Source organism: Marmota monax, unplaced genomic scaffold, assembly GCF_021218885.2.
Source record: "Marmota monax isolate L192 unplaced genomic scaffold, Marmota_monax_Labrador192_F-V1.1 WCK01_AAM20220418_F8-fsc00051, whole genome shotgun sequence".
Classification (NCBI taxonomy): Eukaryota; Metazoa; Chordata; class Mammalia; order Rodentia; family Sciuridae; genus Marmota; species Marmota monax.
In genome coordinates, this window is record NW_026695202.1 from 9,892,408 (window position 1) to 9,910,633 (window position 18,226).

At 57.5% G+C, this 18,226-nt stretch overlaps 1 protein-coding gene across 1 annotated transcript in view; it reads left to right on the forward strand.

Moving 5' to 3' along the window:
* The window catches only part of Triobp (TRIO and F-actin binding protein), a 50,909-nt gene that overhangs the window by 4,404 nt on the left and 28,279 nt on the right, over positions 1-18,226 (forward strand). The window contains exons 2-7 of the mRNA XM_046429448.2: positions 810-937; positions 2,501-2,699; positions 3,474-3,627; positions 7,345-10,096; positions 14,097-14,211; positions 14,846-15,937. Of these exons, the coding sequence (XP_046285404.1) occupies positions 810-937; positions 2,501-2,699; positions 3,474-3,627; positions 7,345-10,096; positions 14,097-14,211; positions 14,846-15,937 (4,440 nt within the window). The remainder of the gene's footprint in view (positions 1-809; positions 938-2,500; positions 2,700-3,473; positions 3,628-7,344; positions 10,097-14,096; positions 14,212-14,845; positions 15,938-18,226) is intronic.

Genomic DNA, 18,226 nt, shown 5'->3' on the forward strand with positions numbered 1-18,226 from the left:
CGGCAGTGTGGGGGCCCGAGCTGGAGCCCCCCGGGGACGAGGGTGCTGACAGCCGCCAGCCTCTGCTGCTACCACAGGAGCCGCTGCCCAGGTAACCCGAGAGGAGGCGGGGCACGGGTGCCATGGCCGGGTGTCCCACCACCAGGGGAGGCCCTGCCACTCCAGGCAGCCAGAGGACTGGGGGGGCCCTAGTGGAGGCGAGCCGCCACCGTTCCCCCTGGGTGAGCCCAGCTCCAGGGCCCAGGTGTGGCCGTGCTGAGGCCAGGAGGGGAGAGGAGTACGAGGGCCATGGCCTTCACCACACCTGGGGCCCCAGCCTCCTGTCCTGAGCCCCTGCCTGGCCCTGAGCAGGGCAAATCTCTTCTCTCCTCTGAGATCTGCTTCCCATCTCGGCTCTTCTCCCCACAGACCTCTCCCTGTTCGCCAGGCCAGGCATCGTGCACCTGCCTTCTGGCCACCAGAGGCCCTTTTGGGTCACTTTGCCTTCTCAGACACACACGCACTGAAACACCCCTGAATGAACCTGCGTGCGCTCACACAAGCACACGCCCTGCGCCCCTAACGCTCTGTGCGCGCACACACCTTCAAGAGTCCCATGCACATGTGCGCACGCCACACACACACCTTAGAACTCGGCACCTGAGCCTAGGCCCGCTGTGTACACACCCCAGGCCCTGCCAGCCCCAGCCGGGTCCCTAGGGGCAGCCTCGTGCAGCAGCAGGCGCTCCCTGAGGACATGGCTGAAACCCACCCGCCCCGTGGCCCCGTGCGGGAGGCACTGAGCCAGTCTCTCTCCTGCTCTGCCTCAGGAGCTGGGGAGCTCTTCCAGCGTTGAGGCGCCCTACTACGACCTGCCCCGCTGCCCGCCAGCCCCTGAGGACCCGCTCAGCACCTCCACCTCAGATTGCCAGTCTGCGGTGGGCCAGGGGCCCAAGAGGTGGGTAGAGCCCAAGGACCCAGGGAAGGGCTCCCTGGGGTAGGGTGGCCTCACCTACCCCTCCTGCGCTTTCCACGGGGACAGCGTCTGCCTGATGCTGCTGAAGGGGGTCACGTGGGTAGTCCATGCTCTGGGCACAGGCAGGCAGGAGGCATGCACCTCAGCCCCACAGGAGAACTCGGATCAGACTGTCCCTTTGGGGTCCTGAGTCTCTGAGCCTACTGTCCCCAGCCCTGGCTGTCTTTCCTGAGGGTGCTACCCACTCGCTAGTTCCCTAGCTCAGCTTCTCTCCAGGGGGCAGCGGCCATGCAGAGGAGGCCTGCGCTTAGTGGGGTACCAGCTGTCACCCTCCCTCCTGGCTGTGCACTGCGCCAGTCTCTCGATTCCCTCCACCCAGGCCTGCGCTCACCTGGACTCCCCTGAACTCCCCGTATGGGGTCATGGAACCTGGGGAGGCCATGACTTCAGGATCCAGAAACCTGGGTCCCAGCTTCTGGTCTGTCCCTCAGAGGCTGTGGGACCTCAGGCAAGTTGGTCCATCTCTCTGGGCCTCACTTTCTTTGTAAAATAAGAGGGACAGGTCAGGGCTGGGCGCATCTCAGTGGTAGGGTGCTGGCCCAGCGCGTGTGAAGTTCTGGTTCCATCCCAGCACTGAGTGTGTGTGCGTGCGTGCACGCGCGCACACACACCCACACACTCACCGTGCAGAATCAAATGGCCTTGCTTGGAAACATGTGCTCCTCACAGTAGGCTTTACTTTTACTTATTCATTCATTTTTTATGGTCCTCGGCCCTCGCTGAGGAAGCGCTGTATTGCTGAGTTACATCCCTCACCCCAAGACGTTATTTTAAAGAAAAGCCCGGCTTTCAAATACATTTCAGAAACCCTGGGATAGGGGAAGTCGAATGCTTTCTCAGCAGGACTTTTAGTTTGTAGGCATGCATCTGCATGGTGGGTACGGGGTGGGTTTGGGTGCGGGAGGCAGAGACATGTGTTCTGTCCCAAACTTGACTATAGAACTCTTTTGGGGTCATCACTCATTACCAGCCTGTAGGTCAATCTGTGTGTCCCCATCTTGAAAGACATCAGCTACATGCCTCCTTGGGTCCGTGGCTGCCCTGACTGGCTTCTCTAAAGCAAGATTTTTCTCTGCAGCTCTTGCCCCACAGTCTCCCACCTCCCCGCATTAGTCCAGCATGAGTCTATCGTCTTATTCTTACTGAGCCTAGAGTCCCCACTCCTGCTCTGGTGACAAGGGTTTGGATCCCAGGCAATTGTCCTGGTTCACAATCCAGCTCTGTCCTTTTCTGGCTGTGTGACCGTGGCCAATATCTTGACCTCTCTGAGTCACATTTCCTTCATCTATAAAATGGGAATCATTGTACTTCAAAGGGAGGCTGTCATCGCACAGCTCATGAGGCCCTTGGTGTGGCTCCCTGTTCTGCAGTGACAGCAGATCCCCGGCCCCTGTAGAGTGTGTTCTCGTGTGCATCTGGGCGGAGGAGTGCTCCCTAACTCCCTATTACTTTTTGGGGGAAAGTCATGAGTGTCTCCTGTCCCAGGGGCCTGTCCCTGACAGCAGGGCTTCCTGAGGAGGACCCCAAAGCTGCCCCCAGGAGCAGGCACCAGGAGCTGGAGGCAGTGCCCTATCTGGAGGGCCTGGCCCCCTCCCCGAGTGGCAGCTGCTACGAGGACCCCAACTCTGACACCAGCTGGAGCCCTGGCAGTTCCACCCATGACACCAGCAGGTCATCCTCTGTGGTGAGCTGGGGGCTGGAGACAGAGGGGACAAGAGAGGATCTACCCCCTGAGCCCAGCCGGTGCCTCACAGCAGGAACTGGGAGGGTCTCCCGGCCGCTGGGCCTGGGGCGGTGGGGACAAAGGTGGTTGACTAGGCTCAGGTGAGTCACCCGCCCGCCCAGGCTGCCAAAGCCTCTCGAGTCCCAGAGGGCTGGGATGTGGGCGCTGTGTCCAGAGCAGGCCTGGGGCTGGGCCCTGGTCACAGCTGCTGAGCCCATGGCCACTCTTGGCATTGGTTTCCAAGGACAGGGAAGGGATCGTCCTGGCAGGGACTGGGCCCCTCCAATGGTGCGGGAGCAGGCCTGGAGTCCTCTCAAGCTCTCCGGTGGAGGGGCCGTCAGGGGGCAGAGGAGGCTGGCCTGTCATGAGACCCTCCCTCAGAGGAACCTGGCGGGGAGTGACAGGCTCAGCCTAACACCCCAGCCGGTGCCCCCCAGGTGGCCCGGGCTGCGGACTCCACCTCCCTCTGTCCTGGAGATGGTCATGGCCACTAGAGCCACACAGAGGGGAAGTGACAGGGCTGGGATCTGAACCCGGATCTCCTGGCTGCGAGGGTTTGGACAGACTCTGGGCTCTCTGGCTGCCTGCTGGCCGGGGTTGGTGGGGGGTTGGTGGGAGGTCGGTGAGGGCACTCAGTGGGCACCTTCAAGGTCAGTTCCTTTGGCGTCTTGTGCTGGGACTGCAGGCCGGGGCCACCTCCCCCCCATCCAGCTTTGTCCTCCCTTTTCCTGGTAGGACTTCGACACTGTTGAGAGGTGGGCGGAAGTCCCCAGCTGGGACCTGCTTGCGATGATCCCGCAGAGGCCCCAGGAGGGGCAAAGAGCCGAAGGTGCCCGAAGGGTCACCAGGTCCCCTACAAGAGGAGACACTGCAGGCCAGAAAAAGGATGGTGAGTCCTTCTATCAGGCTAGTCCCTGTGACCATGGACATGGTAAGGACCTGGAGTTCCCCAGATAGCCACCTCACTGGCAAATGGGCCACGGGCAGGGCTTACTTTGGTGACCTGAGTCCTAATAATAGTAAAGTTTCTGTGGAATTAGGGACAACCGTGATGGGCAGGCTGCCTGATTTAAATACATCATTTCACAACCAGGTTGGGATCCGTAAGTTGCAAGGAAAGAAACTGGTTGGACATGAATGGAATGACTCACATAAATAAAAAACCTCAGGGGTGTGACTTCAGGCATGGCTGGATCCAGGTGTTCAGCAGCATCAGGAAACTGGCCTCTGCTCGGCTTTCTTCTGAGGTGGTTCCATCCTTAGATAGACCCTCCCCTGACCCTGGCATGATGGCCACCGCTGTGCTAGGTGTGTCCCACCAGCTCATCAGCTTCCTTAGAAGGAGGGTCCAGTCTTCTCTAACCTGAGGCTAGTCTCAGGAAGGGTTCTCGCTGGGACTCAGGATGGAGGATGTGCCCACCTGGTGACCAGGGTCAGCTTCTGATGAACCTCATGGCCTTCGATATGGGGAAAGGAGAGAAATGAGGATGACTGTTACCAGAGAGGGGAGAGGCTGTCATCAGGCTGAGCCCATAGGGGCCGTGCTCACCAGAATACGTGCCCAGGATGCTGAATCCCAGAGTTTGAGCCCTCGCTTGATCGCCACTGCTCTGTGTCTCCTTGTCTCTGTCTTCAGCAGGGACAGGATTTGAGGTTAGGGGGCCAGAGCATCTGCATTTGAGCTCCAGTGGGCAGTCCTGGCCCCATGGGGGCCAGGGGTCCTGGAAGGGCAGGTGGGGGTTTTCACTGAGCCCCTGGTTTCTTGCTCCTAAACAGATTGTAGGCCGGATGTGGTGGCGCACACCTGTAATCCCAGGAACTAGGAAGGCTGAGGCAGGAGGATCACAAATTCAAGGCCAGCCTCAGCAATTTAGCAAGGCCCAAAGCAACTTTGCAAGACCCTGTGTCAAAATAAAAATAAAAAGGGCTGGGGATGTGGCTCAGTGGCTAAGTGCCCCTCTGTTCAATCCCTGGTACTAAAAAAAAAAAAGAAAAAACCCCACCTTACAACATGGGTGGGCAGCCTCGCTCTGTGCCCAACTTCATCAGAAGTGGACACCACTGTCCACCTGGTGGCATCTTCCTAAATGGCAGGCCAGGGGCTAAGGCCCAGGACTTGGCCAACTCTGGGATGCTGAGGGCTCCGCCCTCCACTCTCTGAGCTCTTGCCTGTTTGCAGAGCTCACCAGGTGGGCAGGTGACACAGAGCCCACCTGGCGGAGGACGGACACGCAGGCGCCTAGCCCATTGTGATCACTAAGGGCTGTGGGAGTGAGGGCGGTCCTGGAAGGGCCAGGCGCGGGGCTGCTTCAGATGGTGGGAAGGAGCTGGGCCCCCTGCAGGGGCAGCTCGGCCAGTGCCCACTCTCAAAGGACAGGGACCCCAGGCCCAAGCACAGCTAGAGCTGGAGGTGGCAGCACAGTGTGTACTGTGCACCTACTGTGTGCTGAGCGCTTTTCCAAGCCCCATCCCGAGGGCAAGGCCCTTCCTGAAGAGAGCTTGCTGGGGAGGGAGCCGGGGACCAAGTGAAGGAGACCATGTGAGGAGGCGACTCAGGGCTGCTCCCGGTGACAGGGGCACCTGAAGGAACCAGCCAGGTGAAGAGGGGCGTGCTTCAGGCAGAGGCAGCAGCAAGAGCTGGGGTGGTGAGGTGTCTGTGGTGTGTTCCAGGAACCCAAAGGTAGGCAGGTGCGGAAGCTGCCGTTGTGGGGGGGGCAGAGCCAGCCTGGTGGCGGAAATTGGGGATTTTATTTCAAATGCAGTAGGAAGCCCTTCTCTCTGTCTTTCTCTCCCTCTCTACCCCTTCTCTCTCTCTCTCTCTTTATAACTTCCTGTTTTGAAATACTCTTAAATTTATTCGAGGGCCTGGGGTTGTGGCTCAGTGGTAGAGCGCTCAGCTAGCATTCATCGGGCACTGGGTTCGATCCTCAGCACCACATAAAAATAAAATAAATATATTGTGCCCACCTAAAACTAAAAAATAAAATTTAAAAAAAAATTTGGCTGGGGATACAGCTCAGTGGGTAGAGTGCTTGCCTTGCATGCACAAGACCCTGGGTTCCCAATCCCCAGCACCCCCCCAAAAAAAATAAAATTTATTCGAGAGTTGCCCGGATGATATGAGAGGTGCATTATGCCGTTTGCCCCGGTTCCCCGGATGTTGGCATCGAATATGGCCACAGTGCAGTGATCTGAATTAAGAAATGAACACAGCGAGGGCTGGGGAGGTAGGTAGAGCACTCACCCAGCGTGTACAAGGCCCTGGGTTCCATCCCCAGCACAAAAAAGAAAAGAGCCGGGTGCAGTGGTGCCTCCCTGTAATCCCAGCAGTTTGGAAGGCTGAGGCAGGAGGATCGTGAGTTCAAAGCCAGCCTCAGCAACTCAGCGAGACCCTGTCTCTAAAAACATATAAAAAAGGGCTGAGGATGTGGCTCAGTGGTTAAGTGCTTCTGGGTTCAATCCCTGGTACCAAAAAATGTTGATTAGTTAATTAATGAACGCTGGGGTGTGACACTATTAACTAAACTACAACTTCATTGGGAGCCTCTCTTTTCTCTTCTAGTAGCCCTTTATGTCCACTCTAGCCTCCCACATGGCATCAGTTGCCAGGTCTCCTCTGTGTCCTCTCTGGGACAGCTTTCTGGTCTTTCATCCTCCCCTGCAAAACTGTGAGCAGAGGGATCTGGTCATTTTGCTTTGGAAAGGATCTCCCTGGGGAAAACCGTGACATTGGACCCAAAGAACACATGCCCGTGCTACTGCAACCACCCAGGCGAGGAACGGTGGTGGCAGGGTGGAGGGGAGGCTGGAGATGAGAGAAGCGGGTGGGTCTGGACACGCTCAGCATGGCCCGGGAGCATCAGCCCATCTGGAACAGCAGTGCTAGGGATCCAGATTTAGGTGACACCCGCGTAGCAAGGGTGGAGGGGACGGAGCTGAATGCAAAGGAGAGGGGACGTCCAGGAAGGCAGTTGTGGTTCCTTCAAGACAAGGCCACAGTACTGCTCACCTGACCACCAGCCCAAGGACACAGCTGGTGGCCAAGGAATCAGGGGTGGAGGTGACACCAAGGTCATGGCAATGCCATCGTGGGCCTGGGGATCAGGAAGAGGTGACTGTTGAGGGAAGTTCATTTGTCCCTAGACCAGCGCTTCTGAAGCTCTGAGGTGCCTAAGTCGTCTGGAATCTGGTCAATGCTGACTGTGCACATGGGGGCAGGGCCTGAGGTTGTGATTCCCTGTAGACAGCCAGTGCTGGGCGGGGCCTCCGGAGCTGGAAGAGCTGGCAGGCACAGGGAACAGGAGCCCTCTAGAGTGTCACACACAAGAGGCTCCTTAGAAGACATCGGAGCAACTCGCGGGAACCCCCTCTGCAGGAAGCAGGACTGGACGGGGAGTTGTGCGGTGGCTTCAGGCCTGGCGCCCCCTGCTGGCGAGCGAACCTGGCTTTGATTTCAAATCCCAGCCCCAGAGGAGAGGGAGGTCCAGCCAGCCTTATGGAGGGAGCAGGGTCTGCCCCCATCGTGGGTCCCTGGGGACAAAGAAAGATAGGGCGTGGGGACTGGCCTGGCGCCCTCCTCATCTTCACCTTCTGCGTCTCCCTCCAGACTCGGGCGCTGGGAGCCGCTGTGCCGCACAGCACTGGGCCAAGCTCCGGGGAGAAGGCGGGTACTTCTCCTTGGAGCGACAGCACTCAGCCCCTGCCCAGGCTTCCTCTGCGACACCACAGCACAGACCTCACAGCGCCACCACCCCGGCCTCTGCTCAGGCTGCTTCTGCACAGCGAGAAGCCCCCCGGGCCTCCTCTACCCACCGAGTCGCTCAGAAGGACAACCCTAGGCCCTCTTCCACCCAGCAGAACACCCCCAGGGCCTCCTTCACCCAGCGGAACACCCAGGCGACCTCATTGCCCCCCAGAGTAAGCCCGCGGGGTAGCCCCGGAACCTCATCCACCCAAGGAAGCCGTCCTCAACTGTCCTCTCCCCTCAGAGCTGCCCAGGAAGACAACCTCGGAACCTCTACTCAACAGGACAGCCCACAATCTTCTGTTCCCACTTCTCAGCGGGAGACCCCCAGGATATCCTGTGCCCAGCGGGACAACCCCAGAGCCTCCTCTCCCAGCAGAACCTCCCAGCGGGACAACCCTACAGCCTCCTGTACCCAGAGGGACAACCCCAGAACCTCCTCCCCGAGCAGAGCCACCCATCGGGACAACCCCAGAGCCTCCTGTACCCAGAGGGACAACCCCAGAACCTCCTCTCCCAACAGAACCTCCCAGCGGGACAACCCTACAGCCTCCTGTACCCAGAGGGACAACCCCAGAACCTCCTCTCCCAACAGAACCTCCCAGTGGGACAACCCTACAGCCTCCTGTACCCAGAGGGACAACCCCAGAACCTCCTCCCCAAGCAGAGCCACCCAGCGGGACAACTCCAGAGCCTCCTCTCCCAGCAGAACCGCCCAGCGGGACACCCCCAGAGCCTCCTCTCCCAACAGAACCTCCCAGCGGGACAACCCTACAGCCTCCTGTACCCAGAGGGACAACCCCAGAACCTCCTCCCCGAGCAGAGCCACCCAGCGGGACAACTCCAGAGCCTCCTCTCCCAGCAGAACCTCCTCTCCCAGCAGAACCACCCAGCGGGACACCCCCAGAGCCTCCCGTACTCACCGAGACACCCCCAGAACTTCTCCCAACAAAGCCACCCAGAGGGACAACTCCAGAACTTCCTGTGCCCAACGGGACAATCCCAGAGCTTCTTCTCCCAACAGAACCACCCAGAAGGAAAGCTCTAGAACCTTCTGTGCCCAATGGGACAACCCCAGAACCTCCTCCCCCAGCAGAACCACCCAGCGGGACACCCCCAGAACCTCCTCTGTCCAACAGAACGCCCCCAGAATCTCTCCTGCCCAACGAGCCAACCCCAAAGCCTCCTGTACCAGGTGGGAGCACCTCAGGAGCACCTGCACCCAGCGGGACTCCCCACACTCCTCCTTCGTTCAGCGGGACGGCCCTGGGACTCCCAGCGTTCAGACCAGTATCCCAAAGGACAACCCGGGACCACCATCTCCCTGCCGCTCCACTCAGAGAAACAGTCCCGGGAATCCTTCTCCCCACCGCACCAACAGAGACATCCCCTGGGCTTCCTTCCCACTCCGGCCAACTCAGAGTGACGGCCCCCGATCCTCTTCTCCATCCCGCTCCAAGCAAAGTGAGGTGCCCTGGGCATCCGTGTCCCTCCGGCCAACCCAAGGTGACAGGCCTCAGACCTCCTCTCCCTCCAGACCAGCCCAGCGGGACCCACCCCAGACTTCTGCTGGCCCCTCCCAGCACACCTTGCCCTCGGGGGCCACCTCTTCTACCCACGATCCTGGCCACCTCAGTGCCTGGCGCATGTCCTCGCCTCTGTACCCTGGGGCCCGCGGGGCGCCCCAGTTCTCTTCTGGGCCCTTCCAGCCAACATGTGCCGTGTGCATAGGACACCGAGATGCCCCTCGAGCCTCTTCACCGCCCCGCTATTTGCAGCACGACCCCTTCCCCTTCTTCCCAGACCCCCAAGCCTCTGAGATGGAGTTGCCCCACCATGACCCGCCCCCCCTGCCACCGGCTGTGTGCATTGGCCACCGCGATGCCCCCTGGGCATCCGCGCCCCCTCGCCACACCCAGTACGACCCCTTCCCCTTCCTCCCAGACACATCAGATACCGAAAACGAAAAGGAGCCCCCGCACCACGACCCTCCTCAGTTGCCCCCACCTGTGTGCATTGGGCACCGGGATGCGCCTCGGGCCTCCTCCCCGCCACGCCAGTTCCCGGAGCCCTCCTTCCTGCTCCAGGATTACCCCAGGGCCAGCACCGAGAGCCTCGTCCCTTCCACGGATTCTCTGCCCGAGCCCCCGCACAGGCCCGCCCCCGTGTGCATCGGCCATCGGGATGCCCCCTCCTTCTCCTCGCCGCCCCGCCAGGCCCCCGAGCCCTCCCTGTGCTTCCAGGACCCCCCCGGGGCTAGTATGGAGAGTCTGGCCCCCTCCACCGACTCCCTGCGCGGCTCCCTCCTGCTGCCCCCACAAGTGTGCATTGGCCACCGAGATGCACCCCGAGCGTCCTCCCCTCCCCGACACCCGCCCAGCGACCTGGCGCTCCTAGCGCCTTCACCTCCCCCTGGCAGCTCAGGAGGCTCCCGGGGCTCGGCAGCCCCCTGGGAAACCAGGCACAATTTGGAAAGGGAGGAGTACACCGTGCTGGCTGACCTGCCCCCGCCCAGGAGGCTGGCCCAGAGGGAGCCAGGACCCCAGGCACACGGGGGCCGCACCCGCAGCCCTGGCCGCGCAGAGGTGGAGCGCCTCTTCGGGCAGGAGCGCAGGTGAGCCCGGGGTGGGTAGTGGCGTCCAGGGGGCCTGCGGGAGGTGGAGCGCAAGGCAGGTGGACTCAGGGTTATGTTGCCAGAAGCAAGGGTCCAGTCCTTCTGCTTTGCTGTCCACTGGCTGAGTGACCTTGGGCAAGGCACTTTATCTCTGCTTTTGCATGTAGACTAGAGTCAGGCAGGCTGGGTTCAAATCCAGGGTCCAAGCCACTCACATCCTGTGTGACCTGCTAACATGAGTTCACCCATGTGAGCCTCAGTTTCCTCTTCTGTCAAAGGAGGGAGAGCAATAGCACATTTATTTAATGAAATTAAATTCTCAGAACTTTGTTTGACCCATAGTCAGGGATGTTTTATTTATTTATTTATTTTTCTCTCTTTCATGGGGAAGAACATGATTCTTTTCTGACGGAGCAAAGAAAACTCACAGGCCCTTTTGCAATTCCAAAAACAGAGATATTCATTTAAAATGTACAGCCAGAGCCATGTATTTTATCTTATTTATTTGGCAGTGTTGGGGATGCAACCTGGGGCCACACCCCCAACCAGAAGCCCCGTGTTTTAAATAAGTGAGCTCACAGACTGGCAGGGTTAGGGTCAGGGTTAGAGTTAGGGTCAGAGGTTACATATGATTTTCCTGGGACATAATGCTAATGCCTGGAGTCCAGGTGTGAACCTCCTTGGTCAGCCATAGCCCAGAGACTCTGAAATCTTTAAACCAAGTTAACTTTCAACTTTCAAATGGTGCCAGAAGGGGAACTGTCCCCCTCATTAGGTGGCTGAGATTTCCTTCCCAGCAGTGCTGGCTGCGGAGTTTTCAAGGCCCAGAGCTAGAATTCCATTAGTTGAGGTCAAGGAGATTAGGGGGAGGAAAGCAGGTCTGAAGCTCAGAACTTCCAGTGAAGTTTAGCATATTTACCAAGTTGTAGGGCCATCACCACAGCCTAGTTTAAAACATATCCCACTCCCTAAATACCTTTTTTTTTTTTAATGGACACAACACAATGCCTTTATTTTTATGTGGTGCTGAGGATCCAACCCGGGTCCCGCCTGTGCTAGGCGAGGGCTCTACCACTGAGCCACAATCCCAGCCCCTAAATACCTATTATTTAGGTAATATTTGGTGCTTAAAATTCCTCTTTGCTGTCCCTGAGACATTTCTCTGAGATCTAAACCTGCACAAGAAACCTTATCTCTTATTCTTCAAATTTCCTTTTCCAGTACACTTGATCCATTTGATATCCAAGTGACAACCTTTGGGGACTCCAGCATTGGTGTCATTCCTTCTTTGGCATTTATTTGTTTGTTTATTTATTTATTTATTTTTGGTACTGTAACTGAACCCAGGGGCACTTTACCACCTCCTCACCTCTTTTAAATTTTTAATTTTGAAACAGGTTCTTGATAAGTTGCTTAGGGCCTCACTAATTTGCCGAGGCTGGTCTTGAACCTGCAATCCTCCTGCCTCAGTCTCCCAATTCGCTGGGATTACAGACATGTGCCTCTGTGCCCAACTGATGCCAATTTGTATACCTCTGTTTTATTGAAAATTCAACAGAGACACTGAAATATTTTTATTTTTATTTTTTTAGTTGTAGGTGGACACAATACCTTTATTTTTTATTTATGTGGTCCTGAGGATCGAACCCAGGGCCTCACACTTGTGAGACAAGTGCTCTACCACTGAGCCACAGCCATAGCCCAGAGACTCTGAAATCTTTAAACCAAGTTAACTTTCAAATTTGTTCCCCCTGAAATGACTTTTGGAGAGAGAAAGGGATTTATAACAGAAATCAGGGATTTGTTTGCCCTTTTATTAGCAGTTTTGTTATTCTTGTACAATCTTACATATTTTATTCTGCTCCTCTTCAAAGTAGATTATTTACCTTTTGGTCAAAGTCTTATAACTCTTCTGGGTAAAATTTCCCCTTATGTGGCACTTTTCCACAGGGAATGCCAATTGTCTTCTGAAGACAAATTAAAAAAAAAAATTGTAGGTAGATGGATAGAATTGTTTTATTTTATTGGTGCTAAGGCTCAAACCCAGTGCTTCATACACGCTAGGCAAGCACTTTGCCACTGAGCTTCAGCCCCAGCCCCTGAAGACAAATTTTTAGACTATGCATTTGTGTGAGGGACAGACTGGAAGTTATGAGTGGGTGGGTGTCGGTAGAGTAGTACTTCTATTGTCTCCCATTCATCCATCCTGCCGTGTTTATTGAGCATCTACTCTGTCTAAGCATTGTTCTGAGCCTGGAACGTTTTTCTGGAAGGGCTATCACATCAAAGCATCAGGAGTTTTAGTTTGATATCTTGACCTTTTTTTCTTTAGATACTTTTGGAATCTTTTTTTTTTTTTTTTAATTTATTTATTTTTAGTTCTCGGCGGACACAACATCTTTGTTGGTATGTGGTGCTGAGTATCGAACCCGGGCCGCACGCATGCCAGGCGAGCGCGCTACCGCTTGAGCCACATCCCCAGCCCTGGAATCTTTTCTTTTAGAACCATATGTGTGTTTTGCTGTCACCTGAATTTAAAACAGAGCCTTTCTTCTCTGTGCTAGACTTCATGACTTGGAAGTCGATGAGCCCATTTATGCTTCCAAAGGAAACTTTTTAGTCCTCCTCCTTGTGGCCACACCAGCCCTCAGGAACAGGGGCCCCTCTGATAAGGAAAGCTGAGTCTCTGTAGGGGCCTCAGAGTGTTCTAGAATCCCTAGGTCCTTCTCAGTGTCTCACGGGGAAGAAAGAAGAATTCCTGGAAGGAGTGCCCATCTAGCAAGTGAAGTTTGGGAAATGCACACTGGGGAGAGAAGGCAGCTCTGCCCTGCTCCCTGGTGTGGCATTTCCTATCCTGCTCCTCTCCCTCCCAGGAGGGAGCCGCATCCACCAGTCACGCCTGGGGCTTTGCTTCACGGAGCCACCAGACCTCAGTTCTAGAGAAAACTCCCCTTTATGGCTCTCAAGGAGAAAGGAAAGTCGTGCACCTCCAATTACATTAAAAAGTGAACCTGATGGGGAGCGCCCCAGCTTACAAGCTCTCCAGGGGACCTGGGCTCTTCTCTGCGTGAGCTGCTAAGAACTGCAGAAAACTCAAACCACAGCCTGGGCGCAGCTCGGTGGGAGGGCGCGTGTATTCTAACCCAAATTGCTCTGTGGATCTGGTTCTAATGACACTGGCAAAAGCCACGTGACCAGCAAACCCCAACTGCATTTTTTTAGACTCTGCAAAACCCCTGCGCTCCCAGGCTTCTTCAGCAGGCTGCAGGGCGGCTCCCAGGGAGGCCCGCTTCCTCTCCCCTCCCTTTTCACTCTAGGCTCATCCTTTTCAGGCCTCTCCTCCCAGTTCAGCTCACTCTCCAGAGACATGACTCCAATCATCAATTTATTTTCATTATTTATTTTTGAGATGGTGGGGATTGAACCCAGGGCCTCAAACATGCTAAATACATGCTTTGCTACTGAGCCACCCCGTCCCCACCCACTCCCTCTCTGCTTGCCAATTTAAATGAAGTCAGACTCTCAAACCCCATGAAAATATTCATGGAGTGGCTGGGTCTACAGAGGTGACCTCCTTACTAAGGGAGGGGACAAATGTGCCCAGAGTCTGCTTGATGTTCTTACTTTTCAATGCTCAAAAACTGTTTGCTTAAACATTGTGTGCACAGTGCCTGGTACACAATAGGTGCTCAGTAAACCTGAATTCCCACAAGGGCCAGTCTACCTTTGTTAGAGTGGCTGGTGGACTGTTGGGCAGCACGACAGAGGAGAGATGTGGCCCAGGCCTGACCCTGCTTCTCTCCTGGCAGAGTAGGGTGGTACTGCCCAGCCCCATTTCTCAGAAGGGGAGACTGAGGCCTGAGAAGGTCAACCCTCATTTAGGGCTGTCATGGGTCTCTGGACCCCCCACATCTCCTCCCGCTGGGTGGGAGGGGAGGGGCTGGGGCACTGAGGGTGGAACGGTCCTGAAGGCCTCAGGAGCAACTGCATTCGCTCCTAGGAAGTCCGAGGCACCAGGGGCCTTCCAGGCTCGGGATGAGGGATGGTCGCAGCGGCCCAGCCAAGGTCAAAGCCAGCTTCACCGAAGACATTCCAGCCCCATCCCCAGCAGGCAGGTGAGCACTGCCAGCCGTCGCGTCCCAGGGGCAGTCACTGCCTCCTCCTCCCACTCCTTGCAAGGCAGGGTCCTGGGCAGGGCAGTCCTCTGTGAAATGGTCAGGTCCCATTCACGAGTGTCCAGGCCTCCTCCCTCCTCAGGGGCCAGAAGCTCTCGGTAAAATGTAAATGACCCAAATTAGTCTCTGCCAACAGCCCTTGGGTGCTGGCCCTTTCTTCTTTAGCTCCCTGCTGTTTGGAGAAGGTTGGGCTGCACCGCCCACCGTCCGGGGTGGGGATTGTGTTTCCCAAGAAGCTCGAAGAGGGCGAGGCCCACCCCAGTGGAACTGGGGATTGGTGGTGGAAATTCCGGCACCCGATGGCCCAGGGTGGAATCGGTGTCTCAGGGAAGGGGGAGCCCGGGGAGCCGGGGAGTGAGCAGCTTCTGCACGCCCCTCTCTGGAACTGGGGACATGGGTGGGAGGGCAGAGCTGACCCCCTGGAGGGGAAGAACCCCAGAGGCCTTGGCTCATTCAGTCTGCTCCATCCAAGCCACTGTGAGGACATAGCCGACTGTCCCGGGCCTGGCCAAGACAGACAGTGGCCACTCAGCCCAGTCCCGGGAGCCTCACCCGCCTCCTACCTGTTCCTCAGGTGACCAAGCTCCCTGCCAAGCAGCCAGAACCAGCCGCCCATCGGAGCAGAGCAGAGCCCCCTGGGTCCCGGAGTCTTGAGAGGCGGCCTGAGGGTAACCTGCGACTCCAGGCCCCCTCACCGCCCTCCAGGACATTAGCCAGACCCCCTGAGAGGGAGCCACGGACTGAGAGACCTGCTAAAGGAAGCCGAGCAGACTCCCAGCAGCCTCTGAGGGGGTGGCAGAGTCAGGAGGAGCTTACGGGGTCCCAGGGCTCTCACAGACACTTGGAAAGAAGTTGGAGCAACCACGAGAAAGGCCCAGGGCCTGAGGGCTGGCCAGGACTTGGGGAGCCCAGCCTGGGGGCTGCCAGAATGCTGGAGGGAACATGGAGAAGCCTTCCCAGGGAGTACAGGGACAGCTGGGGGCAGTCAGAGGCCTGGAAGGAGGAGCCCCCCAGTAATGGGCTTCAGGACCCCTTCCAGGAGCCAGCCCAGGGGGGCTGGGGCAGCCTGCAGGAGCTGTCCAGTCCCCACCAGCCTGTGACTCTCCCAGAGAGTTCCTGGGCAGGCCCCCAAGACTTCTCATACCCTCCGCAGCCAGAGACACCCACTGCCCTGGGCTGGAGGGGTGAGGGAGCATGCCCACACCTTCCCGGCCCCGAGAAGCCACCTGACCTCGACTGGAGGGACTTGCTGGGCCTCCTCCGGGCACCTGGGGAGGGGGCCTGGGCCCGACTCCCAAGGCTGGACTGGGAAGGTCTCCTGGAGCTCTTGCAGGCCCGGCTGCCCCACAAGGACCCAGCCAGACACTGGGGTGACCCTGCCAGGACTTCAGGACCAGAGCGGGTCCCCCCAGGCACAAAAGATGCCCCAGAGCCAGAGCGACACAGCCAACCCAAAGACTGGATGGAGGCCACTCAAGTGAATGGACATATCCCTGGGCAGCGGCCCCAGAGCCCGGCCCAGCCACCTTGCCCTGCCTGCACCTCCACCTCCACCCAGTGGCCAAAGACCAAAGTGACAAGTGACCTAGAGACCTCAACTCTGGAGCAGATAGGCCACCTGGGGAGCAGCAGCCCCACCGACGGGCCCAGCCCCCCAGTGCTGGAGGTGAGTCTGTCCCTCCTCTGAAGGGCGGCCAGAAAGTCCACCCCAGTGCAGATAATTCTTAGAAAGGCCTCCCTGTGGCATGACCCCAGCTCATGCACTTCCCCCACCCCGCCCCCGGTTCTTTTTGTTTGTTTGTTTAGTATTTTTTTCAGTTGTCAATGGACGTTTATTTTATTTATTGATATGTGGTGCTGAGATTCGAACCCAGTGCCTCACACATGCTAGGCAAGCCCTCTGCCACTGAGCCACGACCCCAGCCCCCCCACCCCCAGGTTCTTTCCTTGTCCTCCCTGCTGATTAAGACGGTCCCAGCTCCCAACACTGGATCCCAGCCCTGTTTTGAGCGTTTACTACAAGCCCAGCCCTGGCCCGGATGCTTCTTCTGCCCTGTCTCCCTTGTCTCCACAGCACCCTGATGAGGAAGGCGCGAGTCTGGAGGAGAAGGACTCCGAGGCCCCGCCTTGTCCACAGGTAGCGAGGGCTGGGCGGGGAGAACCAAGTCTGCCCCCTGGGGGTCACCCTGATGCGTTGAGCTGGACGCTCTGGTCAGGGCCTCTCTGCTTCTAGCCACACAGCACCTGGTTTGTGTTGTGTCTGTGGTCCCTACCTGGCCATGCCTGGGACTGCAGCCAGTGTGGCTGTGTCCCCTCCCCCTGCCCCATGCCAAGTTGCTGAGTCCAGGAGAGCCTCACCTCTCCCTGGGGCCCCTACTCTGCAGACACTGAAGAGGCTGGGGAGTGCTCCCTGGGTCGAGGTGGCTGCCAAGACACACTGCTTAAATGGGGACTGTGTGCAGAGTAGGCCCAGCACCAGGCACATAGTAGGTGCTCCCCAAGTCCCCCCCCCCATCTCAGTGGTACTTTGGTGCGTCCTCCAAGCCCAGAGCCTGTATCTGAAGGTGGGGGCAGGGAGAGACCTGCCACCTGGCTGTAGCTCACCAGGAACACGGCTGCTCTGGCTGCTCTCGGCCTATTCTTGGCCATAAAATGGGACCTAGCACTCGCGGCACCACTGGGGGGACGGGAAGGCTCCTGCTCACTCACCCATACAGCCCTCCCCAAGGAGGGTGAGCTTCTCGGCATTGGCGTTTGCTGCCATGTGACATCTTGGGTGCTGTGCCATCTGTGCCTCAGATGGACAGGAAGGACCTGCGACAGCCCCCTGTTATAGATGAGGAAACTGAGACTCAGATTCACTAGGCATCGCTGGGGACCACACATGCAGACGTTAGGAGAATGACAGTAAAGCCTCCACTCCAAAGCCTGTGCTTTCAGCCGTGGTGCTGTGAAGCCCTGAGCCCAGGGTGGGACTGGGGAGGCCTCCCTGGTGGTCTTTCCCTGAGGCTTTGTGTGTGTGTGTGTGTGTGTGTATACCAGGAATTGAACCAGGGGCACTTAACCACTGAGCCACATCCCCAGCCTTTTTTAATTTATTTTTTATTTTTTTATTTTGAGACAGAATCTCGCTAAGTTGCTTTTACAACCTCACTAAATTGCTGACGCTGGTTTTAAACTTGTGATCCTCCTGCCTCAGCCTCCCAAGCCTCTGGGATTATAGGCGTGCATCACTGCGCCCCACCCTGAGACTTTTCTAAATTGGTCTTTTAATGAGCTCAGTGCACAGACAGCAGAGATGCAGGGAGAGCCAGCTTGCTCTTGCCCTTGCCCTCTAGCTGCCCCTGGACTAGTTAGGGAGGTCAGGAGACTACAAGCAGCTCAGGGAGGAGGACATGGTGCTGTGTCCCAGGGGCCACTGGGGTGCTGCAGGCTGGACTCTCAAAAGGGAGGCAGGTGGTCAGAGAGTCTTCAGCCTCAGCTCAGGGGTCCCAGGGAGGCTCAGGAATGGTGGCTGGGGCTGCCTAGCTCCTCTCTAAGACGTCCTTGGTGCAGCGTCCAAAGCCTCCTCTCTGGGGGTCTGCAGGACTGAGCCCATCTCCCACCTTCACATATGCCGCTCCCCTGCCTGGGTGCTGTTTCCTTGCCTCTTCACCCACCAAACACCCGCTTGTTGTTCAAGCCTTATCTTGGGTGTCCTGTCCTCAGACCTCCCCAAACACCCCACCCCCAGCTCCCCTTCTGATGCTCCCCTTCTGAGCTTGGCAGTTTTGCTTCCCTCCATCTGTCACACTGGGCTGTCATTTCCCCATAGGAAACATGAGCTCCACAGGGGCAGGAGCCCAGCCTTCTTCATCTGTGTGCCTCTGGCCCTGGCCCAGGCCTGAAGGGGCTTGGCTCAGTGGATGGCTGGTCATGGCTCCGTCGAGGAGCATCTGAGAAACACAGGGAGGCC